The sequence below is a fragment of the Penicillium manginii genome (assembly GCF_028828005.1).
Source record: "Penicillium manginii strain IBT 31320 chromosome Unknown utg000008l:1.0-3226943.0:1.0-3228205.0, whole genome shotgun sequence".
NCBI lineage: Eukaryota > Fungi > Ascomycota > Eurotiomycetes > Eurotiales > Aspergillaceae > Penicillium > Penicillium manginii.
This window is the reverse complement of record NW_026643109.1, coordinates 3,040,027-3,067,695: the sequence shown is the minus strand read 5'-3', so window position 1 is coordinate 3,067,695 and position 27,669 is coordinate 3,040,027. Positions and strand designations below refer to the sequence as shown.

The following is a 27,669-nucleotide window of genomic DNA, read 5'->3' as shown; positions in this document are numbered from 1 at the left end:
CTACGAAAAAAATTTGATCGAATCTTAGGATGACAGTATGAAGTAGGTTGAGGCCTGGCTCGGACCCCCCCACTCGCATAGAATCAAGTCATGGTGGGTGATATGTAAGACTACAAAATATCGTCTTCGATATGGTGTTTTACGTAGTCCACTCGCCCATGGATTACGTTATCTAACGTAAGTTAGTAAAGTACGATTGGCTGTCTGGCGGTAGAATTGGTAGCCTTAGATTTAGATGAACTAAGATGGAAACAAGTTTGGGAGCAAATTTTAATAAATTTCTCTTTTATTTATTTTCCGTTCCTTTTCTTTTCATTTGTCATGGTGTACAATCATGCATAGGCCTTCTCTGCTTCGACTGACAAATCCTTCATTGCCTTGGTATTATCCTTCGTACCGTAAGTATCCGCGTATCGTCCTGTAATCCACTCCTCGACCGAGATAGGGGGGGTACTTTGCGCCGCCGCTGGCTTCCTCGCAGCTTGGCAGACATTTCACAACATATTCTGGGTTACCAGAGAAAAAGAAGGGGACAGAGTAACGTTCTTTCCCCGTCTTGTTGATCACACGGTGTAGATTGGACAAGTAATGATCATTCGTCCAGCGCATCATCATGTTGCCAAGGTTGACGACGAAGGCGCCCTCCAGAGGCTTCACATCAACCCAAGTCGAGTGGTCTTTGTTCCACACTTGGAGGCCACCGATCATGTCTTGTAGAAGAATGGTGATGCCACCAAAGTCAGTGTGAGCCCCAATTCCTAATTCCACCCATCGTTAGAGACTTCTTATTTTCCACGACGTCCACGGCTCTCATACCTCTCTCATCAGAAGATGCATTAGCCGGCTGGGGAGGATAATGCAGTAGACGCAATATAGCGATGGGTGTGTCGACGTAGTCTTGGAAGAAATCCTCATCCAAGTTCAATGTAGAAGCCAAAATTCTCAATATATCATGTGCCAGCTTCTCCACACTTTTGAAATAGCTATCGACAATCACCTTGAATGCCGTTGGGTCGGATACATCTTCGGGGTATTTGTTGGGTCCTAGATTGATTTTACGTCCAACAACGTAAGGGTGATCGAGAGGAAGATCGGTGCCAAAGTAATAACCCTCTTTCAAGTCACCCTCCGTTTTTTTCTCGAAGTTCTGTGCTCGCAGGCGCTCGTAACCACGGTTGAATCCGCCAATATCTAGCGATTCGCCATGTCATTTAAGAACTCTGCAAATATGAACCTGACGGAGTGAATCACCCTTGTTATACTTCTCCTTTATCTCCAGAGAGAGTTTAAAAAAATCGACCGATTGCTTTAAGATATCCTGACGAAGGGACTCGGGAACGCCATGGTTGACAATCTGAAAGAAGCCGAAGCTTTCACATGCAGAGCGAACTTGATTGATAAGTCCCCGTCTCGCGGACTGATCTTCCTCGTAGAAAGCTTCAAGGATAAAAATCAATTAAATGATCGCAGAGACCCAGGGTTTCAACTTCAAAGTGTCTAATGATAATGAGAAAAGTAGACGTACGCGAAAAGTCAATGATTGGTGGAGCCTGTTCGGTTGGCATATTTGCGATAAGGCTAAATGGTTAAATGTTGTGTTGTATAGGAAACTTCCAAGCTCACAAATCTCGGAGTCGGTGATTTTAGGGCCATTTATAGGAACTGTGCTCTGGAAACCGTCAATCAAAACGACTGAAACAATGATGTAAGTGGTCCACGGGATCTCAGCATGGCCCTCGGCCGAGTTTCGCTCCTCACATCACGTCCAATCACTATCCGCTATCGGAATGAAACCTTGAGATATTCCTCGTCTACTCCGCGGCCGAGTTCCCCGAGTTCCGTCTATCGTTTCCCAGCTTACCACAGGCTATTCCGAAGATGTTATGGGCCTTCCCTAGCGAGCCGTGCTTCGAATACGATAGCTGATTTTGAAGTCTCCAAATATCCTTCAAGATATCCATTACAACCTGAATTTTTGGATCTGAATATAAGAAATATAATAGAATTTTAGAACCTTACGACTTAAAGACGAACAAATGGATTAAGGAAATATAGGACGTTGACGAATTACCAGCGCTTGATCAGTTCCCTTGAATTTTAATGCTCCAGGTATTTGATGATTTCACATGTACTGTTTGTGACTGAGAATCTCTCCAAAGAAACGACTATTGTAATTTGATTGGGAATTGCGCGAACAGGCGGCCCATGTAGCTTGTGGGGACTAGGCATGTGCTAAGCAAACAGTCCACGGCCATACCAGCCTTCGCTTTCCGCGACAATTGACCCGCGGAAAGGTCGTATCGCAAATGGCTAGACGGTCATAGATTTACACTGTGCGACTCCAAAATACCCGCGTTTGCCACACCCAACGTCCTCAAACGCATTAATGTCTTGTCGTCGACGTCGCCAAATCTTTTGATACCATCCATCTCTTCCAGGCTGCCCCAAGTTAATCGAAGACGGACTTTGTAGTAATCGCTGTACGTAAGTTGCTGGTCATCGGACTCATCTGGCAGCGTATTAAGTTGGAGATTGGTATCTGTAACGATTAGGATCAAGTGATTGAAGAAACAAGGAAAATAAAGTAACATGGCAGAAAGCGTACCGAAATTTGGGTGCACAAAATAGGGAATACTATAGCGATCCTGGGATCTCGGTACTTTATCCCAAGAAATGCGGTGCATGGTGGATTTGAGCTGCTTTCCAGTCCATAGAGAAAGAGCGTCACCAATATTGACGGTAACTGCGCCAGGGATGACGGGAACTTCATGCCATTGATTGCTAGGGTCGCGAACTTCTAGACCCGGCGACTCTGTGAATAAGATGGTCACACTTCCCCAGTCTGTGTGCTCGGATAGTCGAGGAATTGACTCTCCTGGCTGTTCATCCATTTTTGGGTATTTGATAAGCTTAAGCGTGTTCCCTGGCAATTCTTGTCTGTGCGAAGCCACAAAGAATTCTTTCGGAAGACCCATGTTGACGGCGAAGCAAGACATGATCTTGAGGTTCAGCTCATTGCACTGAGCCTTGAAGGTTTCAACTTCGCTGATCCTATCCTCATTCCACCAGGAATGAATGTTATTACTTTTGGACAACTGTCCCGCGGGAAGCCCAAAAGACATTCCCTCTGAAGCAGCAAAACTTTGTGTTGAACTTCATCAGTAAACTTCTCACCGTCTTTTGACCGTCGCTGTGGCAACTCTTACGTAGTACTTTGATGTCCATCATATCCAACTGGGTCTTCATTCAGTATCTTCTCGGACTTGATGTCCATTGGCAACTCGAAAAATTCACGCGCCTGGTATATCTGATATTAGTTTCTGTGATCAAGACTTGTCGTGATGTACTTCATTACCCGGTCAAACATCTGATTGATTCCATCGATTCCATGGTCTTTCAAAATGAAAAAGCCCCATTCCTGGCTGGCCTTGAAGATTTCCTTGGAGATCTTGTCAAATTCAGACGAAAAGTCTTTCAGGGAGATGATAGGAAACTTCATTCTGGGAAGAAAATCACGTGTAACCTGATACTGTAGACAAGAGAAAGAAAGGTAATTCGTGGTGTTAGATGCGGTCTGCTACTTGAAGTCCAAAAAACAAGACTGGTACTAAGCTTATATCTTTGTGGGATATAATTGTCGGCCATTCAAGTTTACACCTCTTGAAAGTATCGCTCCGCTGCCATGATAACCCCTTATCAGAAGATCCACCCCGCATTTCCATTTTACCCGCGGCCGAGATATGTGATAATGGTTTCGTGGAGTTCATGAACTTTGTTTAACGTCGACCCTATACACATCCCCTCTGTACGATATCACTGGGCTAAACTGTGCACAATCTTCGTACCTGGTATCTAACAGAGATAGAGGGTGACTCCGGAGATCTCCTATAGCAATATCCATGTATTCATGATTTGATTGGGAGTTTAGTTTTGATGCGGTATAAAAGTTTCTAGAGGACCATGATAGTCGGTCCTGATACAGAGAAGGAAAGGAGCGCAAGAAAACATTTTGAATAATGACCTCGCTACCTAAGATGAAAACACTGATTAAATTGCATATCGCTGAAGTAGAAGCTCGACTTTCTTCTATTCAAGCATGGAAAATCCCGAAAGAACCTAGCAGCCTAGCTCCTGCGGGAGTGCCGAGCAACAAAGGTAAGAAATCCTTTCTCGCTTTGATAAATTAGAGATAGAAATCTAATAAAGTAGCCCAGATTCCGATCCAATTGGCCCCAAGCTACAGACCTGGAAGGGCCTTGATTTCGTGAACTATTGGTTTTCAGACCTTGTTAACATCACCAGCTGGACTATTGGAACTACCCCTCTTCTCGTGGGGCTGAGTACTGTGGATGCAATTTTCATCGTCTTGCTTTTGGGAATTTGCAACGGTCTGCCGACGGTTTTGAATGGATATATCGGATCTGATTATCATATTCCCTTCCCTATAGCCATTCGGTCAAGCTTTGGGTATTACTTCGGAAATTTCGCGGTCTTCTCTCGCGCCGTTCTCTCGGCCGTTTGGCTAGGTGTAAATTGTTATTACGGACTTTTTGGCATGACCGAGGCGAGTTGTTTCTTTCTGCATCACCTTTTAGGTAACTAACTTTGAAACGCAGGCAGTTGCTGCAATATGGCCCAGCTATCGAAACATAACCAATCATCTCCCCAAATCAGCCGGAATATCAACACAGCAAATGATTTCATTTTTTCTATTTGCCGGCTTACACATTCCATTTATGATGATTCCAGTTCGACGACTCAAGTATGACATATCTTCTTTCTGCCACTGTTTTCGATGACGTTAACATCCTAGAAGACGACTGTTTCTGGTAAAAACCATACTTATTATTCCAGTAAATAGTCTTTCAAAGGACCTCTTTTTTCCAGAGACTGACTCTAAACAGGTCTCTATCGCGATGGTTGTCTGGATCTGCGTCAAAGCTGGTGACCTCCAAGGAATTTTCAACCAACCAGCAAAAGTATCAGGACGAGCGCACATTTGGCTTTGGCTTGCCACTTTCTCATCAACCACCAATTCCTGGCTCACCAGTACAATGAATATGTCGGATTATTCACGGTTCGCCAAGACAGGGTATGTTAATATGGTGGCTCTTAGTTAGCTCAGAGCATGCTACTAATACGACCTAGGAGCCGTGGACAATGGTCCCAAGCATTAGCTATCCCCGTTATCAAGACCATTTATGCTGTTCTCGGTCTAGCTGTCGTTGGTTCTGGGCGGGTACTTTACGAGACAGACATATCCAGTCCAGTCGATATGCTTCCGTACTGGGGCAACACGGGAGGCGGTCGCTTCCTTGCCTTCGTCTGTGCTATTCTCTGGATGCTTGCTCAAATATCTTGTGACATTTCTGCAAATTCTATCCCCTTTGGTCATGATGTTATGTCATTTGTACCGGCGTGGATGACTGTCAGACGCGGTTCCCTTCTCTGTTTGCTCCTTGGTGCATGGGGTATGGTGCCATGGTTAATTGTCAACAGTGCTGACAAGTTTTTAAGTTTCATGTCGGCCTATGGGGTGTGCATTAGCCCCATTTGCAGCATAATGATCGCGGACTATTTCCTCATCCGACGAAGAAAGTTGAACTTGTCTGACCTATACCACCCTCGCGGCTGCTACCGGTATAGAGCTGGTATAAATTGGCGTTCGTTTGTGACTGAGTTCAGTTTCGTCGGAATCAATTTGCCAGGAGTCATCAACAACGTTAACCCGAGCGTTCTCATTCCTAGCGGACTAGCCTACCTGTATCAGATAAACTGGTTTGTCAATACCCTGGGCTCCTTTCTTGTTTATTGGTGTCTTTGTACCTTATGGCCACCTCTTGAGTCCCTTGATCCGAGGGTTCTGCGTGAGTAGGACTCAAAATAGGGCGGATCCGGATCTTCACTGCGGTTTTATCATGTACACAGATTGATGGGAATTGATCAGATTCGATCCTGATCTGCGAAATCCGCGGTCTGATGCTTCATCAGTTTGCTACCATCTTTGATCTTCAGCAAGAGGAGCTAGGAATTATCAAAGAGCATCTGTCTCGGGGTGAAGCTGCTTTATTAGACCAAGCCCGGAGATCTCTACCGCTAGGGATCCGAAAGGAATATGATTATTCATGAATAGTCATGAATATTTGCGAATATGAATAATATGAATTGAATAATATGAATATGAATAAGCCCTCTTGTTGAGATAGGTAGTTGTAATGTTCTTGTTGAGGTTACTATCAAAAGTGGGAACCCCATCTATTTAAACGTCCATCGCTAGTCCCATCATAAGCTTTGACCACCGCGATACTTAACACTCCCACTCGATGGCAACCCATTACCAATGGTGTCAGCGACCATATAATCGCGGTTGCGACGGGTTCCATTAAAACCTCCAAAAACTTCATTTGTGAAGAAAGGGAGGAAAGGACGCCCTGCGCCTTAGTCTTGTTCAATACAAATAAGGTGTAGCAATCACTCGATGCCAAGCCCTCTCCGAAACCACTCAAATCTTTCCCGAGCAAGGGGTTTGGTGAACCCATCAGCAATTTGTTCTGTGGTGGGGATATACTTGAGTTTGACTGTTCCGTTGTCTTGGACCTCTCCCTGCCACTTGCGTTGGATCTCCATATGTTTTGTGCGGGAGTGGTATTGTGGGTTCGAGGAGAGCGCAATGGCTCCTTGGTTATCCCCGCAGATGATCGTGGCGTTCATGCCTTGGTTCATATTCAATTCGTTGAGAAGCCTTCTCAACCAGACTGCTTCTTTGGTGGCTTGTGTCTGCCTAGAAATTCGGCTTCGCAGGTTGAGAGGGCAACGACGCCCTGACGTTTCGATTGCCAACTGATGGCCCCACTTCCAATATTGAAGAGATACCCAGCTGTTGACCGTCTCGTGTCACGACATCCTCCCCAATCTGCATCTGTGAAGCCTTTCAGTTTCTGAGGCTGACCTTTGTACGCGAGTCTGAGGCTCTTTGTTCCTTTGAGGTACCGCAGGATACGTTGAGCGAGTTTCATGTGCTGGGGCCCAGGATTTGCCAGAGATCTACTCGCCACAGAGACTGCGTGCGCGATGTCCCCCCCTGGTTCCAAGCATAATGTACATCAGAGATCCGACCATGCGTTGGTAAGAGGTCCTCTGATCTGGAGGGCACGTATAGTCTGGACTGTTCTCTGGAAGCGGTGAGGTTTCTATCGGCGTACCGATGGGAGCGCAGTTGCCAATATCAAACTGATGAGCAACCTTGTCAATGTATGCTTCTTGACTTAGGGACAGTTTCCTGTTTTGGCGGTCTCGCTGGATGGATATCCCAAGGTAGTAGCTGCATGGGCCCAGGTCTGTCATCTGAAAACGGTTCCTTAGGCTCCGCTTGATCTTCTTGATCTCTGCGATACTCGGACCGACGATCAGGAGATCATCAACATACACCGCGATGTACATATTGCTCCGAACGAAGATACCAAAATCGGCGGTGATTGGCTCGAAGCCAAGATTGCGTAGGAAGTTCGTGAGGGTCTGATACCAGATGCGAGGAGCCTGCTTTAACCCATAGAGGGCCTTTCGAAGCTTGCAGACCCTTGAGGTACCGTCCGTCATGTGATGGGGCTGTTCGACGTAGATCTCGTGGTCTATGTGTCCGTACAAGAATGCGGTTTTGACGTCCATTTGCTCGATCTCCAGGTCCAGGGCCGCTCCGATTGCGAAGAGGGCCTTGTAGCTCATTGGCTTTACAACCGAGGCAAAGGTTTCATCATAGTCAATACCTTCTTGTTGTGTGAAGCCTCTCACCACCCACCTGCTCTTATGGCGGAGTACTTCGCCATGAGATCCTCGTTTGAGTTTGAACACCCATTTTCCACTGAGAACTCGCCGGTCTTTGGGGGGATCAACAAGCTCCCATGTTTTGTTTTGCTTGAGTGATTCCACTTCTTCGAGCATTGCTCTTTCCCATTCGAGCCAGCTTGTGTCGTTTTTCGCATGATGCAGGCTCTTTGGCTCAAAGGGTTCTGTTTCCTCTGCAGCTACCGTCAAGAATGTTGAGATGACGTTCTCTTCGGGTATATTCATTAATGCAAGCTCTTCTTCGCTCTCATCAGACGTGTCTAGTGTGACTTGTGGACCGCGAATCTTTAGTTCAGGGTGATGATCTAGTGCTCCTTGCTGCACTTCATGAACTGAGCTGTCAAGTTGGAGATCTGGATATCGTTGCCATTCTCCTAAACTGAGCCTTTGTTGAGCGTCGTCTTGTTGCTGGCCGCCACCGGGTGGTGAGTCAATCTCAAGGACAGAATCCTGATAAGCAGGTGATAGAGGTCCGAGGGTATCGTCGCTCCGTGTGGACGACAAGGTCCTGTCTCCCTGTACAGCAACAGCTGGCTGCGAGTCATCGTCACTCGATTGGGACGACGCTTGAGTTTGCGAGTCATCGTCACTCGGCTGGGTAAGCACTCGCGAGTTATCGTCACTCTGAGGCAGTATGTGCGAGATATCGTTTCTCGGCTTAGGTAGGGGCCGCTCCGGGGGATCCATCGACAATCGGTGCCCCGAAGCAGGCACGGATGCTTGCCGTATACCTACCGACGGTTGATTTATTAGTCCCACCATCTCGCTCCCCCCTGCGGCAGCAGCCGTTGCCTCAGGTAAGCCGTCTCGTCTGGCTCCCACATCTTCTATAGTCTGTGTGGAGGGAGCTGTCAGGACTTCGTGAAATTCAGCGTTTGGAGTCCCAACGATTCTTCCGTCTCCCAGAAGGATGCGGTAGTTGGTATTTCCTTCATAGCCTAGCAGAATGCATGGCCTTGTTCGCGGATCCGTAAGCTTCTTTCTTTGCTTTGGCGGGATCAAGTATTCCCCTTTGGATCCGATCACTCTAAGTCGTGATAAATCAGGTTTGTCGCCATACCACGCTTGATACGGAGTCATGTTGAGCTTCGATGACGGTGATCGGTTGGAGAGGAAAGCTGCGGTTCGAGCGATTTCCGGCCAGAATTTAGACGGCAACCTCGCATGTGCTAGGGTAGGCCCAACCCGATCATAAATTGTCTTATGGGCTCTTTCGGCAACCCCATTCTGCTGATGTTGATCCACTCCTGTCACCTCCGCTTGGATTGCACGCGAGAACAACATAAACTTCATCTCGTCGCCCACTTGTTCAGATATTCGGTCGAGACGTATTCGTCTGCATTTTCGCTCGGGGCGCTCGTTGTGGTCGAGGAAGAACCGAAGTGATTCTATGACGAAGTGTTGTCTTCGCGGTATAGGGATAATCTCGATCCAGCTCGTGAAGTCGTCAACAATGGTGAGCCAGTAACAACTGCCGTCAAGGCCCTCGTCAAATGGCCCAGCGACGTCAACATGGAGGAGCTCCACTGCATATTCTCCTCTCCTGCTACTTCCTGATCTGCGGTGGGGGGGTTTCGATCATTCGCCCCTGCAGACAGGGATTGCATGGATGACGTTGCTCCATGTCCCGGACACCGTGAGCCTGCTGTTTGAGTCGCCGAATATTTGCATCACCCAGATGAGCAAGCCGGTTGTGCCACAGCGTCATTTGTGGGCTAACATGGTAATAGGGGAAAGTCAGACTTGCCCACAGATCGAGTGCGTAGACTCCATGATATTCACTGGCAGTAAACAGATTCTTTCCATTTGACTTGTTGCGAATGATAGCATCCCTGCTTGAGAATTCGAATTTTGCCCCTCGTTTGAGAAGCTGGAGTACCGATATGAGATTGGCGTGTGCAGATGGAACATAGAGGACGTTATTAAGCACAAGCCATTTCTTTCTGCCGCGTACATTGCACAGGATATTCACTGTTCCCACTCCCGAGGGAGCCGTTGAGGTGCCAACGCCTCTTAGTGGGGGGCCATGATATTTGGCCATTTGGACAAACCTCGAGGCACTATTGCAGACGTGCTGAGCGCATCCACTATCCACGATCCACGCGTCGCGGATAGAGAGGGTCTTTATCGCCATCATTATGGGAATATGGTCGAGCCGGGCGAAATTGCCTTCGATATCGTTTCCAAATGCTTCGTTGACATCTTTCTCGGAGACCTTCATCGCCATGAACGTTGGTTTCTTCGGATCCTTTGGGCCACCCGCATCGTCATCCTCGTCATCCGTCGAGGGCCGCCTCTTCGACTGTTTGCGTGCGCCCGTGTGCATTCTGCCTGGCTTTGGCTTCGGTCCGTCTCCGTCTTTCTTGTGGACCTTCAGTTTCGGATTCTTGGTGAAGCATTCGGAGTCAACGTGATAAGGTTTTCGGCAGAAGGAGCAATATGGGACATTATCGATCTCGATTCGACAAGTAGTTCCGTCCGACGACGGGATGAGCTTCTTGTCACCTGGCCCACGGACTAAGGCAAGAGCAGGAAGTGCTTGCGTCTCCGTTGTTTGTCTGCCCAATTGCCCCTTCCGATGCTCTTCCTCAATTGCCTTATTCTCGATATAGTCGAATGTGGGCGCCGCTTTAGTGACGTTCCCATTTGCGTCCCTTTCGTTGACAAGGTCCATTTGTCGGAAGATATGATCGCGGAAGCTCTCATACTCAGGACCGAGTGCATGCACGAAGAAAAATGTTCGCTCAATTTCGGAGGTTACGCAATCAGGGTCAAGGAGGAGTTTTTCAGCATGGATCTTCCTGATCTCTGCCCCGAGGGCTTGAGTGCTCCCACACTTGTCTCTTGTAAGGGCCATGTATCGCCGTTGGAGGTTAACATACGTGCCGGAGCCTTCTGGTTTGAAGTTGTCCTGGACTGCCTTAAGCAGTACTTGAACTCGAGGAATCTCAAAGGCATTGATCCTTTGCGCCGCATTGTGTGTCAGCTTTGCCGTGATCATCGCAGAATAGAACTTTTGGCGGCGAATCCATTGCCGTGCTTCTTCTTCTTCTATTGGTGGAGTCGCTCCATCGTCGGCAACCGCAGATATCCGAATGAACTCATTGACCTTCTGATTCCACCTAAACCAGTTGCTCGCATTATCCAGTATCGGGATTCCAGTATAAAACGTATTGATTCCAAATTGCTCGAATTTGGTGATTTCAGTCATGTTGGCAATGGATGCTCCTCAGAGCTGAGAAATTCATAGCTAGATACGTCGTTGGGCCGATCAGCGGAAGCTGATTCACGGTCTGATGACTGAAGAGAGCGCGCCTCCAAGCCGAAGAGTTCAAAGCTTGACGCAGCACTGGGAAGACTTGAGACGATGGAAACGCTTCGATCTGATGAACTTGGCGTAGGCGTTCGAGATGGAGGAATATAATCGTTGTCTGAGAGCCCTTGTAGATCGAGAGAGTACTTATACGATCTGAAGAAGTGTGGGAAATGGCGTCGGTCAACTAGATATTGCGGCTTCCTTAGAGGGAAAGTTGAGGGTCTGTTCGGCCGAAGTTCGTAACGACTCGAAACGCTGTTATTGGAAATAAATTGCTCGCATCCACCCGCAGGGCTTGGTGGGGTCAATGCCAAAGTCTCAAGGTTATTTTCTGACCGAGTGAGAGTGCCAGAGGCGGGGCAGTTAGAGCGACTTGTCCCCTGCTCGATACTGAATGACGCGGGTTGCGTTTCGACGGCCATTGGGAAGCCTTCCACACAGCTGCAAGGTGCAACTGGGATAATGGTCCTCGATGCTCGGCGATTGCGGTCCTCAATAGACAGGTTCCAGTAGGCTCCTCGGAGTGCGCTGGAAGAAAGTGTTGGGAAGTATGACGCTTGGATTTGTTTGAAGCCCCAGTGGCAAGTGTATCGAAGGTACGAGAGGATGTTCAGCTCCTCGTCCGTCCAAGAATGTCTTTTTTGTACCTTCCCCCGCATGGTATCGCAGAATCGAAATAGCCCTCGGGCTGGTAAACTCGCGAAGGTGATTCTTGAGCTTGATTCAAATGGTGACACGTCCTAGTTGTAGACACGACTCCACAGTACCCCATGCCAGTGCGATAGCGTAACCGTAGCAATAATGGCGCAATGTCTATGATCCTTTCAGCAGAGACGCCATTGAAACTTCGCTGCAAACGGTGACTTGTCTCCGCTACGAGGGTAACCTTGCAGTACCCTATGTCGGCGAGACTGTAACAGTAGCAATGATGAGAGATTTTCTGTGATTCTTTGCCGGAGAAAGTCCAACTGTGTTAGTGCTCCAAGAGTAGTTGAGTAGTAGAACTTCGTAATTTTCATCAAGGTACTGAAAATATATGATCAGTTTCAGAACTTCATGGACTCAGTTTTTGATAGAGAAGCTTAGCTGTAATGGCAGGCAGAAAAATGGAGACATTTTTCTGTTTAGATCCTTGAGTGCCCAAAGATAAAGCCACCCGGGCTCATAACCTGTTGAGATAGGTAGTTGTAATATTCTTCTTGAGGTTACTATCAAAAGTGGGAATCCCATCTATTTAAATGTCCATCGCTAGTCCCGCCATAAGCTTTGACCACCGCGATACTCAACACGTTTATTCGCGCGAATAAAAAATTCATATATTCATATTCGCGGAGTGCGAATATGAATATGTTGTATATTCGCATTCCTTTATTCCTTTCGGAACCCTATCTACCGCAGCCTGAAGTCTAAGAGCCTATCAGTGATAATGAAGAGGAGGATCAAGAGCCAGGGCTAGAGCCTACCCAGCAGATCGAGAGTGGTGATAATGAATCGGATAATGATACTGCTCATCGTCGTAGACGGACAAAAGGAAAGCAGCCCCAAAAACGACCATACGAAGCTATTGAAGAGGATGATGAGCTTCCAGAGATGCCAGTCGATGGCAATATGCCATACCGCTCCGCACGAATCGAATCGAATCGAACTTTTGCCAGATTCGATTCGATTCGAATTGATATCGATAATAACGGTTCGTACGGATTCGAATTGAAGACGGATTCGAATTCGATTCGAAGTTCGCGAACTTTTTGTACTAAACCCTTATTTGGAAAGCGGTAAGTCACGTCCGACTATATCGTACTATGTCTGTTGTTCTACACGATGGTGAGCAATCGACATCACATACAGTAGTTGCTTTAATAATTAGTTAATTGACAACCTCGGAGATAGCGCTATTTAATATGTCATAAAATTGAGCAATTTGGCTTTGGGTTGAACAGGATATAGAGTAGTATCAGTATATACAAATTCTTGCCCCAACCCTCTATCCAAAATATATAATTCCACTCCCAAGATTGCCCAACAAGTCCGTAATCGTATCCGTGGTCTGTTTTGTTCCAAAGTCTATCAGCTCATAGACTGTATTAAGATACACGTAGTCTATTGATATGGAGTCAAAACACCAGCAATTGCATGTTATATACGATGTAAAGTAAATGGATGGTCTAATCGGGCTAGCGGAGATTCTACAAGAGCGCGTCTCCGCGTGGACGTGCTTTTACCAAGAGCAACATCCAAATCTTGGTCAAAAGCTACTGAATACCATCTCTTTTGGTGCTCCAAAGTAAGCGATCAATTAGGACACAAGTATGAGATACTAATATAACCATACAGATGACATCTCTACCTGCAACCACATTCGACTGTCCTAACACCAGGAAGAATAAACGCGATTATGCAGCGCTTCATAAATATGGCCTCCTTGCAGAGGATATCCCACTTCCACGACCTCGAAAAAAGACGGCGGTCCGACCCGCCCTTAACTCACCAGCTACTCCGGTTTCAACCTCTCCTACCGCTCCCAGCAACGTTTCTATCAGCTTGTCGAATCTTGATACGGATATATGCCCTTCACAATCAATATCTCAGGTTGAATGCGAGACTGAGTGTGTCGAAATCAAGCAGAGAGACGGGACTAGGTTGAAAGAGCGTAGCTGGGTGTGGAAATACTACCAAACAACACCTGAATCGGGTACGTGGAGATTAGGCGATAAGGAGCGGCCTGAGCTTAAACATCGGTGTATTGTATCACCATCTACATGTCAATTCTTTCGATTTGCATCGAAACTACGATCTTCAACTAAAGCGTTGAAGCAGCACCTGCAGCAAGCCCACAAGCTCTTTCCGGACGGCCATTCAGAGCGCCAAGGGCCGTTAAGCTCATGGATTACCAAGGAAAAGAAGCTCCCATTCGAAGAGACTATCCTGGATTGGATTATTTCTACCTGTCAGCCGTTTACATGTGTCGAGCAACCTTCGTTTAAGGCCATGTTGAGGTCTGTAGACGTTGAGGCGTCTATACCAAGTGCGGACACTGTTTCGCGCCGTTTAAATCTTCGGCTTGATGCTCTGGACAGTGAACTTCGAATCTTGATGGCTTCGGCATCCTCAATCGCGCTATCTCTTGATGGCTGGACAAGCCAGAATTCATTGCCAATGCTAGCAATCAATGCTCACTGGATGTCATCTGCTTTCCAGCAACATCGAGCTTGTATTGAGTTTGTTGAAATCACAGGCAGCCACTCTGGAGAGAATCTTGCTAATATTGTTGCGACGGCACTTGAGAGATTTCATATATCTGATAAAATTATGACAATTACAGCTGACAACGCATCTAACAATGATACGCTACACCGATGTCTTTTCCAAAAGCTGTCTCAGCGGTACGATGAGTACCTGGCCGATACTGTCATTCGAGAAGGGACGATGAGATTTACCCGGAACTCCCAAATCCGCTGCTTTGCTCACATCCTAAATTTGATTATGAAAAGAATATTGAGGTCTTTACGCGCAAGTTCACATAGGGAAGCTTGTGACTTCCTTGATGATGTTGCTAAGACGAGCTGGAAGACAATAAACGTTCCTAGCTCCCCGATTGCAAAGCTTCGGCTACTTGTCCTTTGGATTGCGCGATCTCCGCAGCGAATACAAAAGTGGGATAACCGACCAGGCTGTACAAAAACCATCCACTACGATGTTGATACTCGATGGAACTCTACATTTGTTATGATTGAGAGAGCGGAAGAGTGTCGCCGGCAGCTCGAAGATACAGTCAACGATGAGCCAGATATCGAAGCCTTACGTCTCACACCTAACGACTGGAGACAGCTCTCAGATATCAAGAAAATCTTGGCTCCGTTCAATGAATATACTGAGTACGTCTCTCGGGATAGCCCCTCAATTCATATGGCAGCGCGGATGTTTGAAGAGCTGCGTTCTATACTCTTAGCTATTAAGGAACGCCGAGGCGATTGGCAGAATGTCTCTCCAGCTCTGACTCTTCCTATCTCTGATGGAATCACACTTCTGGAGCACTACCACGACTGCATCAAAGACAACGACATATACTATATCGCAAGTGTTCTGGACCCTCGGATCAAGACTAAGTGGCTCAAAACGCTGCCAGATGGAGAGAGGATTATTGTCCGAATCAGAGCGTTCCTAAAGAAAGCATATCCCACCCCAAAACAGCCTGTGTCTACTGCTCTAAACACAAGGAACAAGAGCTTCGAATATCGATTTCTGGAAGCCTTTCAGCCTACACAGTATAACGTCGCTGAGTCTGATATCGACCAGTATTTCGATACGCCTACAATCAGCACTGGTTTCGATATAAGCCAGAGCCAGACTGAATTCATACGAAACTGGTGGAAGATTAACAGGCTTGAATTTACCTGCATGGCCCAGGTAGCACAAGATCACCTTGCTATACCAGCCGCAGAGGTGGATATCGAGAGATTATTCAATAACGGGAGAGATGTTCTTGGAATTCGACGTTTCTCCATGAAAGGAAGGACGCTTGGGACCTTATTAAGGCTGAAAGATGCTGAACGTTGGAAGTCTGAAATAGTTACATAGTTATAGTTTTTACAGCGTAGAATAAAACATTATGAACCATACCTTAAGCAACCTTTTATGTGCGGATCGAATGGATCCAGTGGCCAGTATTATTGAGGTTATGGCTGTCCACATGAGCATGAGCAAACCCCACTTGAATACTAGATAGTAGTTCGCGAACATGTTCGAAATTCGCGAATTTTGTCGAATCGAATCGCCCATAGATTCGAAGCCCGTAATCCAAAGTTCGAATTCGATTCGATTCGTTGAAATTCGCGAACTTCGAATAGTTCGAAAGTTCGTGCGGAGCGGTAGCATCATCTGAAACGATTCGCGTTTTAACTATACTAGCGACCAAACCATTTCCCCACTTACTCAAACCTCGTTTTGTAAACATGTATAGTTCTTCAGGCGACCGACTTCTCTCGCCAGAAACCGTGCGGTAATGACCAGAGAAATCAAAAACCCTCAATGCCTTCTCGCCTGGATTTTGCGCAATATAGGGAAGCCCCAGTGACTTATTCAGAGCAATATGCATCACAGGGCGATCAGACCGCTTTGGTCCACTAACGCCTATTTTTTATGTGTTTTGTATACTTCGTTTCTTGTTTTCTCCAGTGCTATCTATAATTTTCTATTCAACTCATTCGAATTCAGTCCTCTGATCTATTTTGGTGCCTCAACCCATGAGGGGAACACCATCGGAAGAATATGCGGGGTCTGATCCGGCCAATTGGCTTCAATGACCTTTATAATCTCATCATAAACTATCCGGTTGCCAGCGGGCGACAGATGCAGACCTGTAAGACAAGTAAGCAGAAAGATTAGAAAAATAAGTTGCCGGAGTATAATAGCACGCACCATCCGTAAAAAGACCAGCAAATGTCTCATTATTCGGAGCAGCACGAGAGCCAATCAATGGCTGTCCCTCTCTCCAGCCTGTGAGTTTCATAAATGCTGACCATAAGTCCACGACTGGAACATTGAGGGTAGAACCGACTTCATGTGCAGTGACGGCATATAGCCTAGCTGAGCTCGCTGTTCGGCTGGGGTGCGGGGTGTCCTTTGCGGCATCAAATTCTTCCAGTTGATATTCATTGATGGGAGGAGGAGTGATAAGGATGATGCGTGGGTTCTGTGCAACTGTCGCTGGGTGCTGGATGATTGAACTCAGGTTCTCTTTGTATTGGGCTACGGGCACATGCTGGTTGTGGCCTGAAACGCATGCATCGTTGGCGCCGAAGAAGATGGTCTGTCCGACTTAGTGGATTGGTTTTTTTGGGTTGAGATTTGACACGGGCCTACCATCAAGCGCACGGTAGCAACATGTGGCGGTGGGATGCAATTCTCAAAGACTTTGATGGCGTGGGCGGTCGTATATCCACTGTTCTATTTAACTTGGTTTGGTCTGGCCGGGAGGGGGGGGGGGGTTTGTATCTTACGCTAGGCCACGATTGACCACATCCAATCTCCGACTGTAGGCTGATGTTCCATGAGTACAGATACCAGTTTAGTGGGCGAATAAGGACTCACATTCTTGAAGTGCAGCATGAAAGGCGAATCCTAGTTCTTGGTTGCAACCCCTCTGTGTGATGGAGTCGCCAAACAGGATGAACTGGTCATATGGCTTAAAAGCCCCTCCTTCAATCTCAACTGTCATGATGAACAAATAGTAAAAGGGTTGGAATGTTGAAGATTGAAGGGGAATCAAGCTTTATAATAAAAATATCGATGTGTGGGAGTTGCTCCGTGGATAATAGGGAAGTGGAGCTTCAGTCAACACATGGAACCACGAGCTCATTGATATGTAGGTACTAAGGATATGTATCTTCCTATATCGGTTAACGTTAATGTTCATTCCAGTTCTCTCAGTGACAATATGTTTGCCGACATGAAAACCAGGTATCGCTTTCGAAGCCCGAAGCGCACTCGTTCATACCAACGTCTCTGTGGACACGAAATTCCATTTATGCGGAAGTATCATCTTGCTCTGCTGTATCTACAATATGTCTCAGTGCCCTTCATCCATAACAAGGCGGTCAAGGGTTTGGTTTCTCATTTAATCAACCCCTCTACATTCCTTATTTTCGGCGTAATTGAGAGCGAACAGATGGGGTGGCAGGCGGTTGATTGGATGAGCCCATTCCTGGGCGAGCGGGGTTTCGTCGGCTCTCGGGCTGTCTCATACGGGCTTCGATGGAGCCACGATGCAGAAAGGATGAACTGTAAGTAAAGGATTCCGCTCAGGCCTCTCCTTATATCGTCCCCAAGAGCGTATCGTTGACTTTCATGGGGTGTCTATTCGGGAATTGTCTCCAGCGGTAATGGAGACTCTTCCGATGAGATCAACATCAACTTGACCTTCCATCGAGGTATCCAGGAGAGTGACTCCAATGGTGTCGTTCATTTCCAATCTACCTTCCCTGGTCATTACACTAGCCGCGCCACTCACATCCATGGTATGACACGGCCACGGCCTTTTTTACCATATCCGCTGCCCTCCATTCTCAAATGCGTTTGAGACCATTCGCTTACTGTGATTCTAGTTCTTACCCATCCGGCCAATGAGACTGAAATTCTTGCGAGCGGAACAATCTCTGGCCTGTATACCTCGCACTCGTCGCATGTTGGCCAGCTTTTGTTCGACCAGGATCTGATTTCTGCCGTCGAGAAGACTTCACCGTACACTACCAACACACAAGACCTGACCACTAACGCCAACGACTCGATCCTTGCCGAGGAAGCCGATGCCATTCAGCCATTATGGAGTATGTCTATCTGGGCGATGAGGTCTCTCACATGTTGCTCTGGAATTTTGATGATCGTGACTAAATTCATGCACCAGAGAGGTCTCTTCCAGAAATTCCGATGTGTTGAATTCAGGAAGATGACGAACCGACAGGCCTCGCGGCCATGGACCTAGGTGTGAAAGACGATGGATATTAGCCAATGACGACAAAGGATGCTGTGAAACGAGAAACTCAGCCAGAGTCGACGGCCACGCCAGCCAACTGGCCAGTACAACAACACTATCAATTGAAATTGAGGCAGGGAGGATGCAGAAATCAGAATGGGAGAGTAAGAAAGATAAGGAATTTAAATATGGAGTGTGCACTCCATGGCATTCATTTGTATTAATCTCATTTGTTTACGGTTCGGGGTGGGTTTTGAATGGGTTTATGGGCTGATTTCCACACTCTTTTCAAACCAGCCTCTGTTTTCTTTTTGGAACATCATATGATTCCAGCTGTTCTTGCTTCGGTCGGATGAAGCGCCTGCATAGTCATACGACACTAGTTAGACTGCAACAGTTTAATTGAGATTTGATTGATTGATTGATTGATATCGGTGTGGTACAAAGTCTTATTGCTCTTGTATATACACTAGCAGAGTTTATGATTGATAGTCATCAAGCGAATCCGAAATATATGCCAGATTTTCAATAACAGCCAAACCATACTGCGCGGCATCGTTAGTTGCGAGCCATGCGGCCTCATCGACGGACACCAAAACAGCACTCCCATTCACATGCGTAGTGTTCCATGCAGCATCCTGTGCAAGTCCATCGCTTGCATAGAAGTCTTTCCAAGCTCGAAGTGCAAGAGTTGTATTATGTATCTCATGCGCCGCATATGCTGCCAGTCGGGAATGCGCTTGGTATAAGCTTTGGCTACCAAAGCTTACCCCGTAACGGGCCTTTTGCTCCGCTGCTGTGGCATGATAGTAGTAGCAGTAGTCCAACCACGCTTCGCGGAACCCTTCTGGTATATCATCGGCGAAATATGCGATAGCCTCGGAAACAACCTCGGGAAGACCAAAGACAGCGGATAAATGAGAGACAGACACGTTTCCAAGATTGTCCGGGTCAGCAGGTGGAGGTCCTAACGTCCAAGTTACCGGGTCGTAAAGACCTGACCCGGTCACAAAGCCGTTGGTCAAGTTTGCGATTCCCGAGACTGTGTTGGTCAACTTTGTCCTAGCCTCTTCCCATCTTGGACCACGCCGCTCCCACTCAATCAACCACCCTGCAGCGAGACTCGACCAGTCCGTTCCAAGACTAAAAGCAACTGTCGAATTGGGGCTAGGTGTCCAGCCATCGGTACGGACCTTCCTACTCGGATCGAGCGTCCCATACGTCTTATCCGTGTCAAGCAACTCCTCCAGCAACTCCCCAATGCGCTCATCCCCACCCGAGAGATAGAAAAAGTACTTTCGATACTGCGGTTGAGAGATACGTGCCTGTTTGGAGCTATCACCCCAATGTTGCACACCGTGACGCGTGCCCAGCCCTTTCCAGTCACCGATGTGGTACACATCTACTTCACCTGTGTGTCGTGTAAGGGCCTCGGCAACCCGGTATGCATCTTCGTGGCCAGTGCGAAGGAAGTAGAGCCAGAAGAAGAGGTCTGGTGAAAGCTCCGAGTTGTCCCAGGCGTAACCGCCGACGTCGTACCGCCAGGTATGTCGGTCAGTGTCGTATGTGTGCATGAAATCGCCGTAATCCAAGAAGCCATACCAGCGCCGCTGCTCAATTTGAGTCCGGTAATATTCAAAGATAAAATCGAGTCGATCTTCCAGGGTACTTGCAGCATCGCTAACGCTTTCGGGGAGGGACCAGTATCCTCCGAGGGCTTGGGTTTCCTGGATACATTTCGACTCTGGTACCAACACGGGAGGATTGTTTATGTACGTAGAAAGCGAGGCGAGTCTGTCACTTGTCGGTGTTTCATCAAACGCAAACAAGTATATCTCGCTCGTTCGTGCGATTCCATAGGGGGTATTGAAGTTGGGTTCATAGTCCTCGTAGGTGATCTCGAGAGCATCCAACTGATCTTCATATCCGTCCTCGTTCAGGCCGTCATGGAAGGGCCGAAGGTCCAACGGATCGGCGGCAGGGCTGTATAGCCAAAGAGTGACTTCGCCTGTGTTGGAGGCAGCGTTTGAAATGTCAAAGCCAGACGGAGAACGTTTCCAAAAGTCCCGTAAACCAAGGGCGAGGCCTCCTTTCGTAGCGCCTCCCAGGTAGGCCAGACCTTCAGCACGTGTTCCGCTGGGGATTATGATCCACGACTGGCCGGGCTTTGTCCGTTTTTTGAGGCTGCATCCGTCGGCCGTCAGTTGAGTCAGGCTGTAGTCTGTCCATGTGGGAATCCATTTGAGCCGGTTGGTAACCCGACTGTCCCAACTTGATGTGTTTGCCAACTTGCGACCTTCATACTGAGCAGTTCTCACTTCTTCGCCAGGGTCTCTTCGAAGTCCGGTGATTCCCTAAACAGCCTCATTGAAAATACCGCCATCTACGCCAGCAAATCTGACGTGTCGATCATAGTACTCCTCGCCTTCTAATGGGACATCGAATCGAATACCGAGTCCCGTAATAAAGTCCTTATCGGATTCTCCATCAAAAACGATGCTATGCATAACTTTCACAAAGGCAGAGTTGGCATAGAGATAGAATCTAATGACAAACCGGAGCCATGGATCGTGATCAGGGCCGTCAGTCACCTCGTGATTTCCACGAACAGTGACAAGGGTCCGACTCGAGCTCTGATTCACAGATACTTCGTCAATGATGCTGTGGAAGTTGGAATATTGGATGGACGAGTTTGATCGGCTGTCAAACTGTCGGGCACCGAATCCTGAGACTGAAGGACAAGTCTTCCATTTTCGCCGACCGTCTTGCCGCTCTTGGTCTTGATGGCACTGACTAGGATGTTCCCTTCTTTGGGAAACGAGACGGCAATCTCACCCGTGTTGACACGAACAACATCAGACCTATCGGTCACGATGATGGAGCTGTTCTTTGTACCAGATTTCCCAGACGAGGCAGAACGAATGGTACAGCCAGACGTTGCAGTGACAGTGTAGTTGTCGTGGGTTGAATTAGATTCTGCGATAGCGTGGCCCGTCCATTTCAGCGAGCCATCGGCCCAATAGCCGGTAGCCCAAGACTGCAATTGCTGTCTATCTTCGGAGTTGCCAGCGATGGTGAACCTGGTTTTCCCGGGTTGATATTTCCCCTGAGGCCATGGCAAACCAAAGGTTACACCGGCATGATACGATGGCTGGTCGCCGAGCCAATGGACAGTCACAGATGACGAGGTGCAGTTGGAAGCTGAAACGTGAGATTCAAGAAGCCCAACCAAAAATAGGATGCCAATGCCAAGTTTCGACATGGTGTGTTATCAGGCGAGTGTAAAGGCTGACGCATTATCATATTTGGAGAGGCGGACAGCGCCTCTTAAATGCCTCCTGACACAATTGGACAGAACTGTGAGGACGAGAAAAAGAATCTTGGCAGTTTCAGTAGAGACACGAGGAAATTATATCTTGGCATGAAGTACGTGGTGAGTTGAGCGACCATGACCGGGATGGTTTCAAAGTGGTCATGATTGGTGGTAAGATTTTGCCAAAGGAAGTGGCTTCGGGGTCACATTGGCCTAACAATTGTTAATGCTCCAAAGACCCTTCTCATTCTCCCTCTTCAATTGCGAGATGCTTTCGGGAATATCGGGGCAAGGAAAGCGGAAGCGGGGAAGATGACTCCGGAAATATATAGTTCCGCTTGTTTTGGTCTTGGCCGAAAAAGGCTATTTCTCTGGGACTTGGCTCGGAAGGTGCGGGTCTCCGCCCTTGGCATGCGGAAGTAGCATCTTGCTCTGCTGTATCTACATAGTACCATATGTCGCAGTGCCCTTCATCCATGAACAAGGGGTAAGGGTGTCATGGTTTTGGTTTCTCATTTAATCAATCTCTCCAAATTTCTTATTCTCGGCGTAATTGAGAGCGAATAGATGGGGTGGCGGGCGGGAAACCCCGCTCGCCCAGGAATGGGCGAGCGGGGTTTCTTCGGCTCTCGGGCTGTCTCACGCGGGCATCGGGGGAACCACAATGCAAAAGGATCAAGTATCCCCTCAAATTTTTCGCACCCCAGATTTGATCTTGCGTACCCAAAGCTGGTACGAGAATAACCGTTTAGCAGAATGTCGGCATCTGTGACCAATCATACCCACCATGATAAGGGGAGCAGCAAGCTGCCAGAGCTCTCGGTTGCCTGTAGTAACTGTCGCAACCGCAAACTGCGCTGCTCTAGGGAGACACCCACATGTCAACACTGCCGCAAAACTGGTCAGCTAGTATATTCATATTTCCTCTGTCTTCTACGACAGGATCACTTCGTACAATGTCGCTAATTCGACCCCGGTATAGGGAGCGACTGCGTATACGAACCCAAACGGTCCAAGCCGGGGATTAAACCTGGGGCTATTGAAAATTTACACCGACGGCTAGGTATGACAATGAAGAGTGCTTCTGCTGGTGAACCTCTAATTAGGTCCCCTCGGTATGCTTGTTAGGATTGCAGACGAGGCTCACATGTCCGCCGCTAGATCGCCTGGAAGATTTTGTTATCGATCGACTCGGAGACGATTCGCCAGGAGAGTCCAACCGACAAACACAGCCGAGTGCAGACGAGTCTATGGCAGGTTTTGTTCTGCCTGCACTGGCACGGGAACCTCAGAGATTCAGCGACAAGTCGGTAACCGGCGCCGCTGATCGCCCAGCTAAACGACAACGGGTGGACAACCTCATCGGTCCTTCTCAGTCTTCGCTGCCCCATGTCGATCGCCGTTTAGTATTTTCTTTTCTCAATCCAAACACAATTGAAGATGTTTTGCAGACATACTTCGAGCAAATACACCCTTGGATCCCTCTTGTACACGAGACCAGCTTGCGTCGGCGTCTTCTCGACACAAAACACAAATCAAAGCTTGACGTCTTGGTGCGAGCCATGATATTGGTATCCGGGAGATATATACAGCGCCATGACTCCGTATCCGACATCTCCCTGGCTAATCTGACTACAGAGCAGGCCAGGAGTCTGATTGTTTCAACTGCCATGGATTGCTTAAGCGTTGAAAATCTCCAGGCACTCGTAATTTGTGTGCTTAATGATGTGAGATCTTTCTATTCCAGTCATATACACTTACCACGAGATACTACACATTCTGAATCATGTCAACTAATTCAGCCTCCAGATTGGAAACGGGTGGGGGCAAAAGGCGTGGTCCCTAGTCGGATCACTGACTCGGACTGTCGAATATTTGAAACTGACAGTCGAAGACGAGGAGTGCGGAGGCCGTACGTCGATTTCAAGGCCGTTTATATCTATTCCCTCTCCGGAGAGCTGGGTCGAGGCAGAGGAGCGACGCCGTGTGTTCTGGAACGTGTTCAACATTGACCGATTTTGCTCCGTGACAATGGGCTGGAACACAAGCCTCACCTCAGATGATGTGCACCGTCGCCTTCCTTGCGATGGGGTCTATTGGAGAAGAGACAACCCCAATGTTACAGCTTTTTTTGGCATCTGGGACAAGTCAGCAGGGCGGATGGGGAACCCCATCGCCTTTCCTCCGGCCCATTACGTGTCTCCGCAAGGTACGGGGACCAGTGACGCCCCTGAACCGAGTCCCAACAACGCCAGCGGCTCTGGTTTATCACCGGAAGATCCCGGGATGGAGGCTGTTGGGGCTTTCGCCTACCGCATCGAAGCAACCGAGTCGCTGAGCCGCGTTACGACTTACTTCCTACAGCAAAAGGTCGACATGCACCGTCCAGAGAACGTCACCAGCTGGCTTACACGGTTCAAGGAACTCGACCTGCGCCTTGTGCATTGGAAGATGCTCCTTCCAAAGAAGTGGAACGCCGCCAACCCTACCTACACTACTGTCGGGCCCCACGACACGGCCTATCAGAACGGCACACCTAGTAGCAGTGGAGAAGCGACGGGGCTTGAGGGCAATGCCAAACGCCAAACAGTAGTGATGGATCCAAATCTCACACTGGCACACATCACCCACAATGTTTCCATGATTCTCTTACATCAACCTATCGCGTTTCCACCCCACGACTGGACTTTCCGCAGCCGCCTGCCCAGCAGTTGCTCTGCAGAGACCTGTCAGCAGGCGGCTGTTGAAATTGCCACTATCACCGAACAATACCTTAAAGTGTCTCCGGCAACGTCCCCCGTCTGTCCCCAATTCTCATTTTGCGTCTATGTGGCAGCCCGACTCCTTCTAGCCTACGGGACCTACTACGGCGGAGAGAGCACTGCTCTTTACTCCAAATCGGATGTCCATGATGGTAGGTTTTGGACGCTAGTGCAAAGTTTAGATAAGATGTCGCGTCGATGGAACGGAAATGTGCTGGTGCCAGAGACCACGACTTTGACCGAGGATCTGGCGGCAAAATACGCCTTGAAACTGAGAGACATGAACGATATGTGCATGCAGGGCTTGGGCTACAGTATAAATGTCTTGGATTACACGCAAGATATCGACCATTGCAGCAGTAAGACCGACCTTACTGTAGGAGATCCAGTTCCTGTGTCAACTCAAAATGGCTCGACTCAACTGCCATATCAACACCTGCAGGCACAGCCAGCGCACAACTTTCAAGGTAGTGGAAGGCCCGCGGAGAGCCAGCCAAACGTGGGCCTCATCAATGCGGCACCGGCCATGGCGTTACCTTGGCGTTCATCCCCATTACAGCTCCCCAGAAATCTTAACGACCATCACCCGACAATATACGGGAAAGAAACGTACTCTCCAGGAAAGAACAAGCGCCCTGCGACCTGAATGCTATTTCACAGGTGCTGCTGAGCCATCAATTTATGGATTTGGACCGTATCATCAGTTTCGACAACGGAATGTTCAGTGCGAATCTAGACCATTCTTGGTAAAGGGCCAATTATACCACACAGAGGCTGTAAAAGTTAAAAAGTATATAGCTCCGTGTACCCTGGGCCGGTCCTATCGGTTATGTGGAAGTCTAATATCTAAATATATGCCTGTTTCTTAGCAATACTGCACGGTTCTACACTAAACCCATGCGCATCAGCTCGTTTCCAAATCTCACCAAGTAGTAATCACCATACACCAGGCCGTGGTTCGCATAACGCCTCCTCGCATTCTCATTGTTGTTAGCCGTCCCATGCTTGAGGATCGCATCGAACCGCTTTCCCTGCACCAGGTCTTCCACAGCCAGACCCTCTTTAGACTCTTCGCCAGAGACAGAATGAAACCGTGCAGTTTCCCTCGCTAGTGAATAGTCCAGAGTGCCTCTAATCAAATCCACAGCTGCGTCAAAAAATCTCGCTGCAAGCATCTTCTCTCCCTCCGCAATCAGCGCCTGCGACAGCACGAGCAACCCATTCGCAGCGATGGCTGCCGCGCTGGAATCTCGCACGACCTCCTCGCCCTCACTCTCCGGTGGAGCATCAAAGTCCCATGGTGGGGAAGTGTACTGCGACTTCCCACCTCCAGGATCCCGCGCAACAGGGTGCGTCTTCAACCTATGGAGAAAATACTCTGCCGTTCCGCACGCCACATTCAGAAATTCCGTGTCCCCGGTCCATGAGTACGTCTGTGCATACCCTGGTATTGCCCACGCCTGACCGCGAGCCCAGGTGGACCCGTCCCCGTACCCCTGCGCTGTCATACGACGTTTGATGGCGCCAGTCTTTGGGTCGATACATGTGACGTGGTTGGTAGAGTATAGCTGGCCATTGTACCTTCCGAACGTGGGTTGTGGAAGAGGGGGCTCCGGACGCAGGTGGGTGCGTATCAAAGTGCGGGCATGGGCGACGGCCATCTCCGCGAGTCGCCTGGAGGAACTATGGGCGGCGGCATAGAAGAGTAGGTCAAGATTGCACAAAGAATCGATGATTACGATAAGATCGGTACTCATATCCATGATCCGCTCGTCCTTCCTGATCAAAAGATCCCAGCTGCGGATAGCCTTTGCGGAGGCAACGTATCTCGTTGCCAGGCTGTTGGCCGCACGGACAATAGATTCCAGGCTGCGAGAGTTGCCAAAGAGCTCCCAATCCTTGCGCAGAGCAGGCATGACAATGAAGCCTATGTCGTGTGTGTCCGTCCTGCTAGCCATGTCGTGCAACGGCTCCGACCATTTTTTACACATGGCGCGGAGCTGGTCTCGTCTCTCCTGTGGAGATGAACCAAGGAAGCATACAGCGGACTGTGGATAGCGTACTGTTCGTTCAAGCAGCTCGTACAAGGTCCCGGGGAAGAAACCACATGTCCAGAAGTCTGCCTCACGGAGATGGTAGAGGCTAGGCTTCTCGCCATGCTGAGGAACCTGGGGCACGTATTCGGGAAATACGCGAGGGAACTTCTTCGCACATTCCTCGGGTGTCGCTCCAGCGCTAGGGAGAGACTCAAATGCGACCCGCCAGACCTTCGCCATAATGTTCTCGACAAAGAGCTCTGCAAGATGCTTCCTTAAGTTTGAGGAATCCACATCTAGATTGGGGGCTTTGGTGATTTCACCGACAGCAGTGACCTTATTGGATAAGGCTGCGTGAGGCGAAGGGGTGGATATTGAGAATAACGCCTTGGAAGCCTCTTGAGGGGGCATCAACCCATGGGGGTTTATGATTGTTGCTGTAGCAGGCATCGTTGCGCAGTCTGATTCTGAGAAAGGAACTTTGGGAGTAACTCCTGCCAACGAAATTTAAATAGAAATGTCGCTGGCGCGTCGATGCCAGTGCTAGCTCCAGGGCTTTTATGGAATCCACAAATGCGATTGTCGGTCCCGCCGCTGTACATTAACCGACGTTCAATCGCCTTAGGTAAAACCCAATGCTCCACGCTGTGCTTGTACCATGTCATTCCCGACGCCAATCATCCGACAAATGCCACTAAGGCAGCACGACTGCCTCCCTTCTGTGGCGTTGTTCTGAAGCTCTAGGCCCATTTTGCGGGGTAAAATCCTCCGGCATATAGCTAGGTCGCCCGAAGTCCGCGGCTTTTCCCCCCGAACCACTAAGCAGCAAGGACCCCCCCACCTGTGTCTTCCTGCACAACTGACCCTGCGATTGGACGTCTCTGTCAGCCATGAAATTGTCTTTAAACCTCAAAGTCGTATCATTTTCT

The 27,669-nt window shown here is 48.5% G+C and overlaps 10 protein-coding genes across 10 annotated transcripts; 4 read left to right on the top strand and 6 right to left on the bottom strand.

Moving 5' to 3' along the window:
- Nucleotides 1-332: 332 nt before the first annotated feature.
- On the bottom strand, nucleotides 333-1,565 carry N7533_011729 (isopenicillin N synthase family dioxygenase; the record flags this gene model as incomplete). Its single annotated transcript, XM_057108379.1, has 5 exons — nucleotides 333-466; nucleotides 516-758; nucleotides 817-1,191; nucleotides 1,252-1,437; nucleotides 1,526-1,565. The coding sequence occupies 5 exons, from the start codon at nucleotides 1,563-1,565 to the stop codon at nucleotides 333-335; spliced, it is 978 nt and encodes a 325-aa protein (XP_056955757.1).
- Nucleotides 1,566-2,318: 753 nt separating this feature from the next.
- Nucleotides 2,319-3,499, bottom strand: N7533_011728 (Oxoglutarate/iron-dependent dioxygenase; the record flags this gene model as incomplete). The annotated part of the gene is made up of 4 exons (XM_057108378.1): nucleotides 2,319-2,539; nucleotides 2,606-3,141; nucleotides 3,207-3,298; nucleotides 3,356-3,499. The coding sequence occupies 4 exons, from the start codon at nucleotides 3,497-3,499 to the stop codon at nucleotides 2,319-2,321; spliced, it is 993 nt and encodes a 330-aa protein (XP_056955756.1).
- Nucleotides 3,500-4,916: 1,417 nt separating this feature from the next.
- N7533_011727 (Permease cytosine/purine uracil thiamine allantoin) lies at nucleotides 4,917-5,875 on the top strand (the record flags this gene model as incomplete). The annotated part of the gene is made up of 2 exons (XM_057108377.1): nucleotides 4,917-5,092; nucleotides 5,149-5,875. The coding sequence occupies 2 exons, from the start codon at nucleotides 4,917-4,919 to the stop codon at nucleotides 5,873-5,875; spliced, it is 903 nt and encodes a 300-aa protein (XP_056955755.1).
- Nucleotides 5,876-7,044: 1,169 nt separating this feature from the next.
- On the bottom strand, nucleotides 7,045-11,817 carry N7533_011726 (uncharacterized protein; the record flags this gene model as incomplete). Its single annotated transcript, XM_057108376.1, has 3 exons — nucleotides 7,045-9,368; nucleotides 9,439-11,029; nucleotides 11,101-11,817. The coding sequence occupies 3 exons, from the start codon at nucleotides 11,815-11,817 to the stop codon at nucleotides 7,045-7,047; spliced, it is 4,632 nt and encodes a 1,543-aa protein (XP_056955754.1).
- A 1,675-nt stretch (nucleotides 11,818-13,492) lies between these two features.
- On the top strand, nucleotides 13,493-15,736 carry N7533_011725 (uncharacterized protein; the record flags this gene model as incomplete). Its single annotated transcript, XM_057108375.1, has 1 exon — nucleotides 13,493-15,736. One exon carries the CDS (start codon nucleotides 13,493-13,495, stop codon nucleotides 15,734-15,736), a length of 2,244 nt encoding a protein of 747 aa, XP_056955753.1.
- A 645-nt stretch (nucleotides 15,737-16,381) lies between these two features.
- On the bottom strand, nucleotides 16,382-17,375 carry N7533_011724 (SGNH/GDSL hydrolase family protein; the record flags this gene model as incomplete). The annotated part of the gene is made up of 5 exons (XM_057108374.1): nucleotides 16,382-16,515; nucleotides 16,577-16,967; nucleotides 17,021-17,099; nucleotides 17,158-17,197; nucleotides 17,249-17,375. 5 exons carry the CDS (start codon nucleotides 17,373-17,375, stop codon nucleotides 16,382-16,384), a joined length of 771 nt encoding a protein of 256 aa, XP_056955752.1.
- Nucleotides 17,376-17,594: 219 nt separating this feature from the next.
- Nucleotides 17,595-18,661, top strand: N7533_011723 (uncharacterized protein; the record flags this gene model as incomplete). The annotated part of the gene is made up of 3 exons (XM_057108373.1): nucleotides 17,595-17,940; nucleotides 18,262-18,483; nucleotides 18,618-18,661. The coding sequence occupies 3 exons, from the start codon at nucleotides 17,595-17,597 to the stop codon at nucleotides 18,659-18,661; spliced, it is 612 nt and encodes a 203-aa protein (XP_056955751.1).
- Nucleotides 18,662-19,108: 447 nt separating this feature from the next.
- Nucleotides 19,109-21,891, bottom strand: N7533_011722 (uncharacterized protein; the record flags this gene model as incomplete). Its single annotated transcript, XM_057108372.1, has 3 exons — nucleotides 19,109-20,983; nucleotides 21,032-21,337; nucleotides 21,391-21,891. The coding sequence occupies 3 exons, from the start codon at nucleotides 21,889-21,891 to the stop codon at nucleotides 19,109-19,111; spliced, it is 2,682 nt and encodes an 893-aa protein (XP_056955750.1).
- Nucleotides 21,892-22,698: 807 nt separating this feature from the next.
- Nucleotides 22,699-25,350, top strand: N7533_011721 (uncharacterized protein; the record flags this gene model as incomplete). Its single annotated transcript, XM_057108371.1, has 4 exons — nucleotides 22,699-22,900; nucleotides 22,925-23,005; nucleotides 23,104-23,669; nucleotides 23,752-25,350. 4 exons carry the CDS (start codon nucleotides 22,699-22,701, stop codon nucleotides 25,348-25,350), a joined length of 2,448 nt encoding a protein of 815 aa, XP_056955749.1.
- A 238-nt stretch (nucleotides 25,351-25,588) lies between these two features.
- N7533_011720 (uncharacterized protein) lies at nucleotides 25,589-27,190 on the bottom strand (the record flags this gene model as incomplete). Its single annotated transcript, XM_057108370.1, has 1 exon — nucleotides 25,589-27,190. One exon carries the CDS (start codon nucleotides 27,188-27,190, stop codon nucleotides 25,589-25,591), a length of 1,602 nt encoding a protein of 533 aa, XP_056955748.1.
- Between the last annotated feature and the right edge of the window lie 479 nt (nucleotides 27,191-27,669).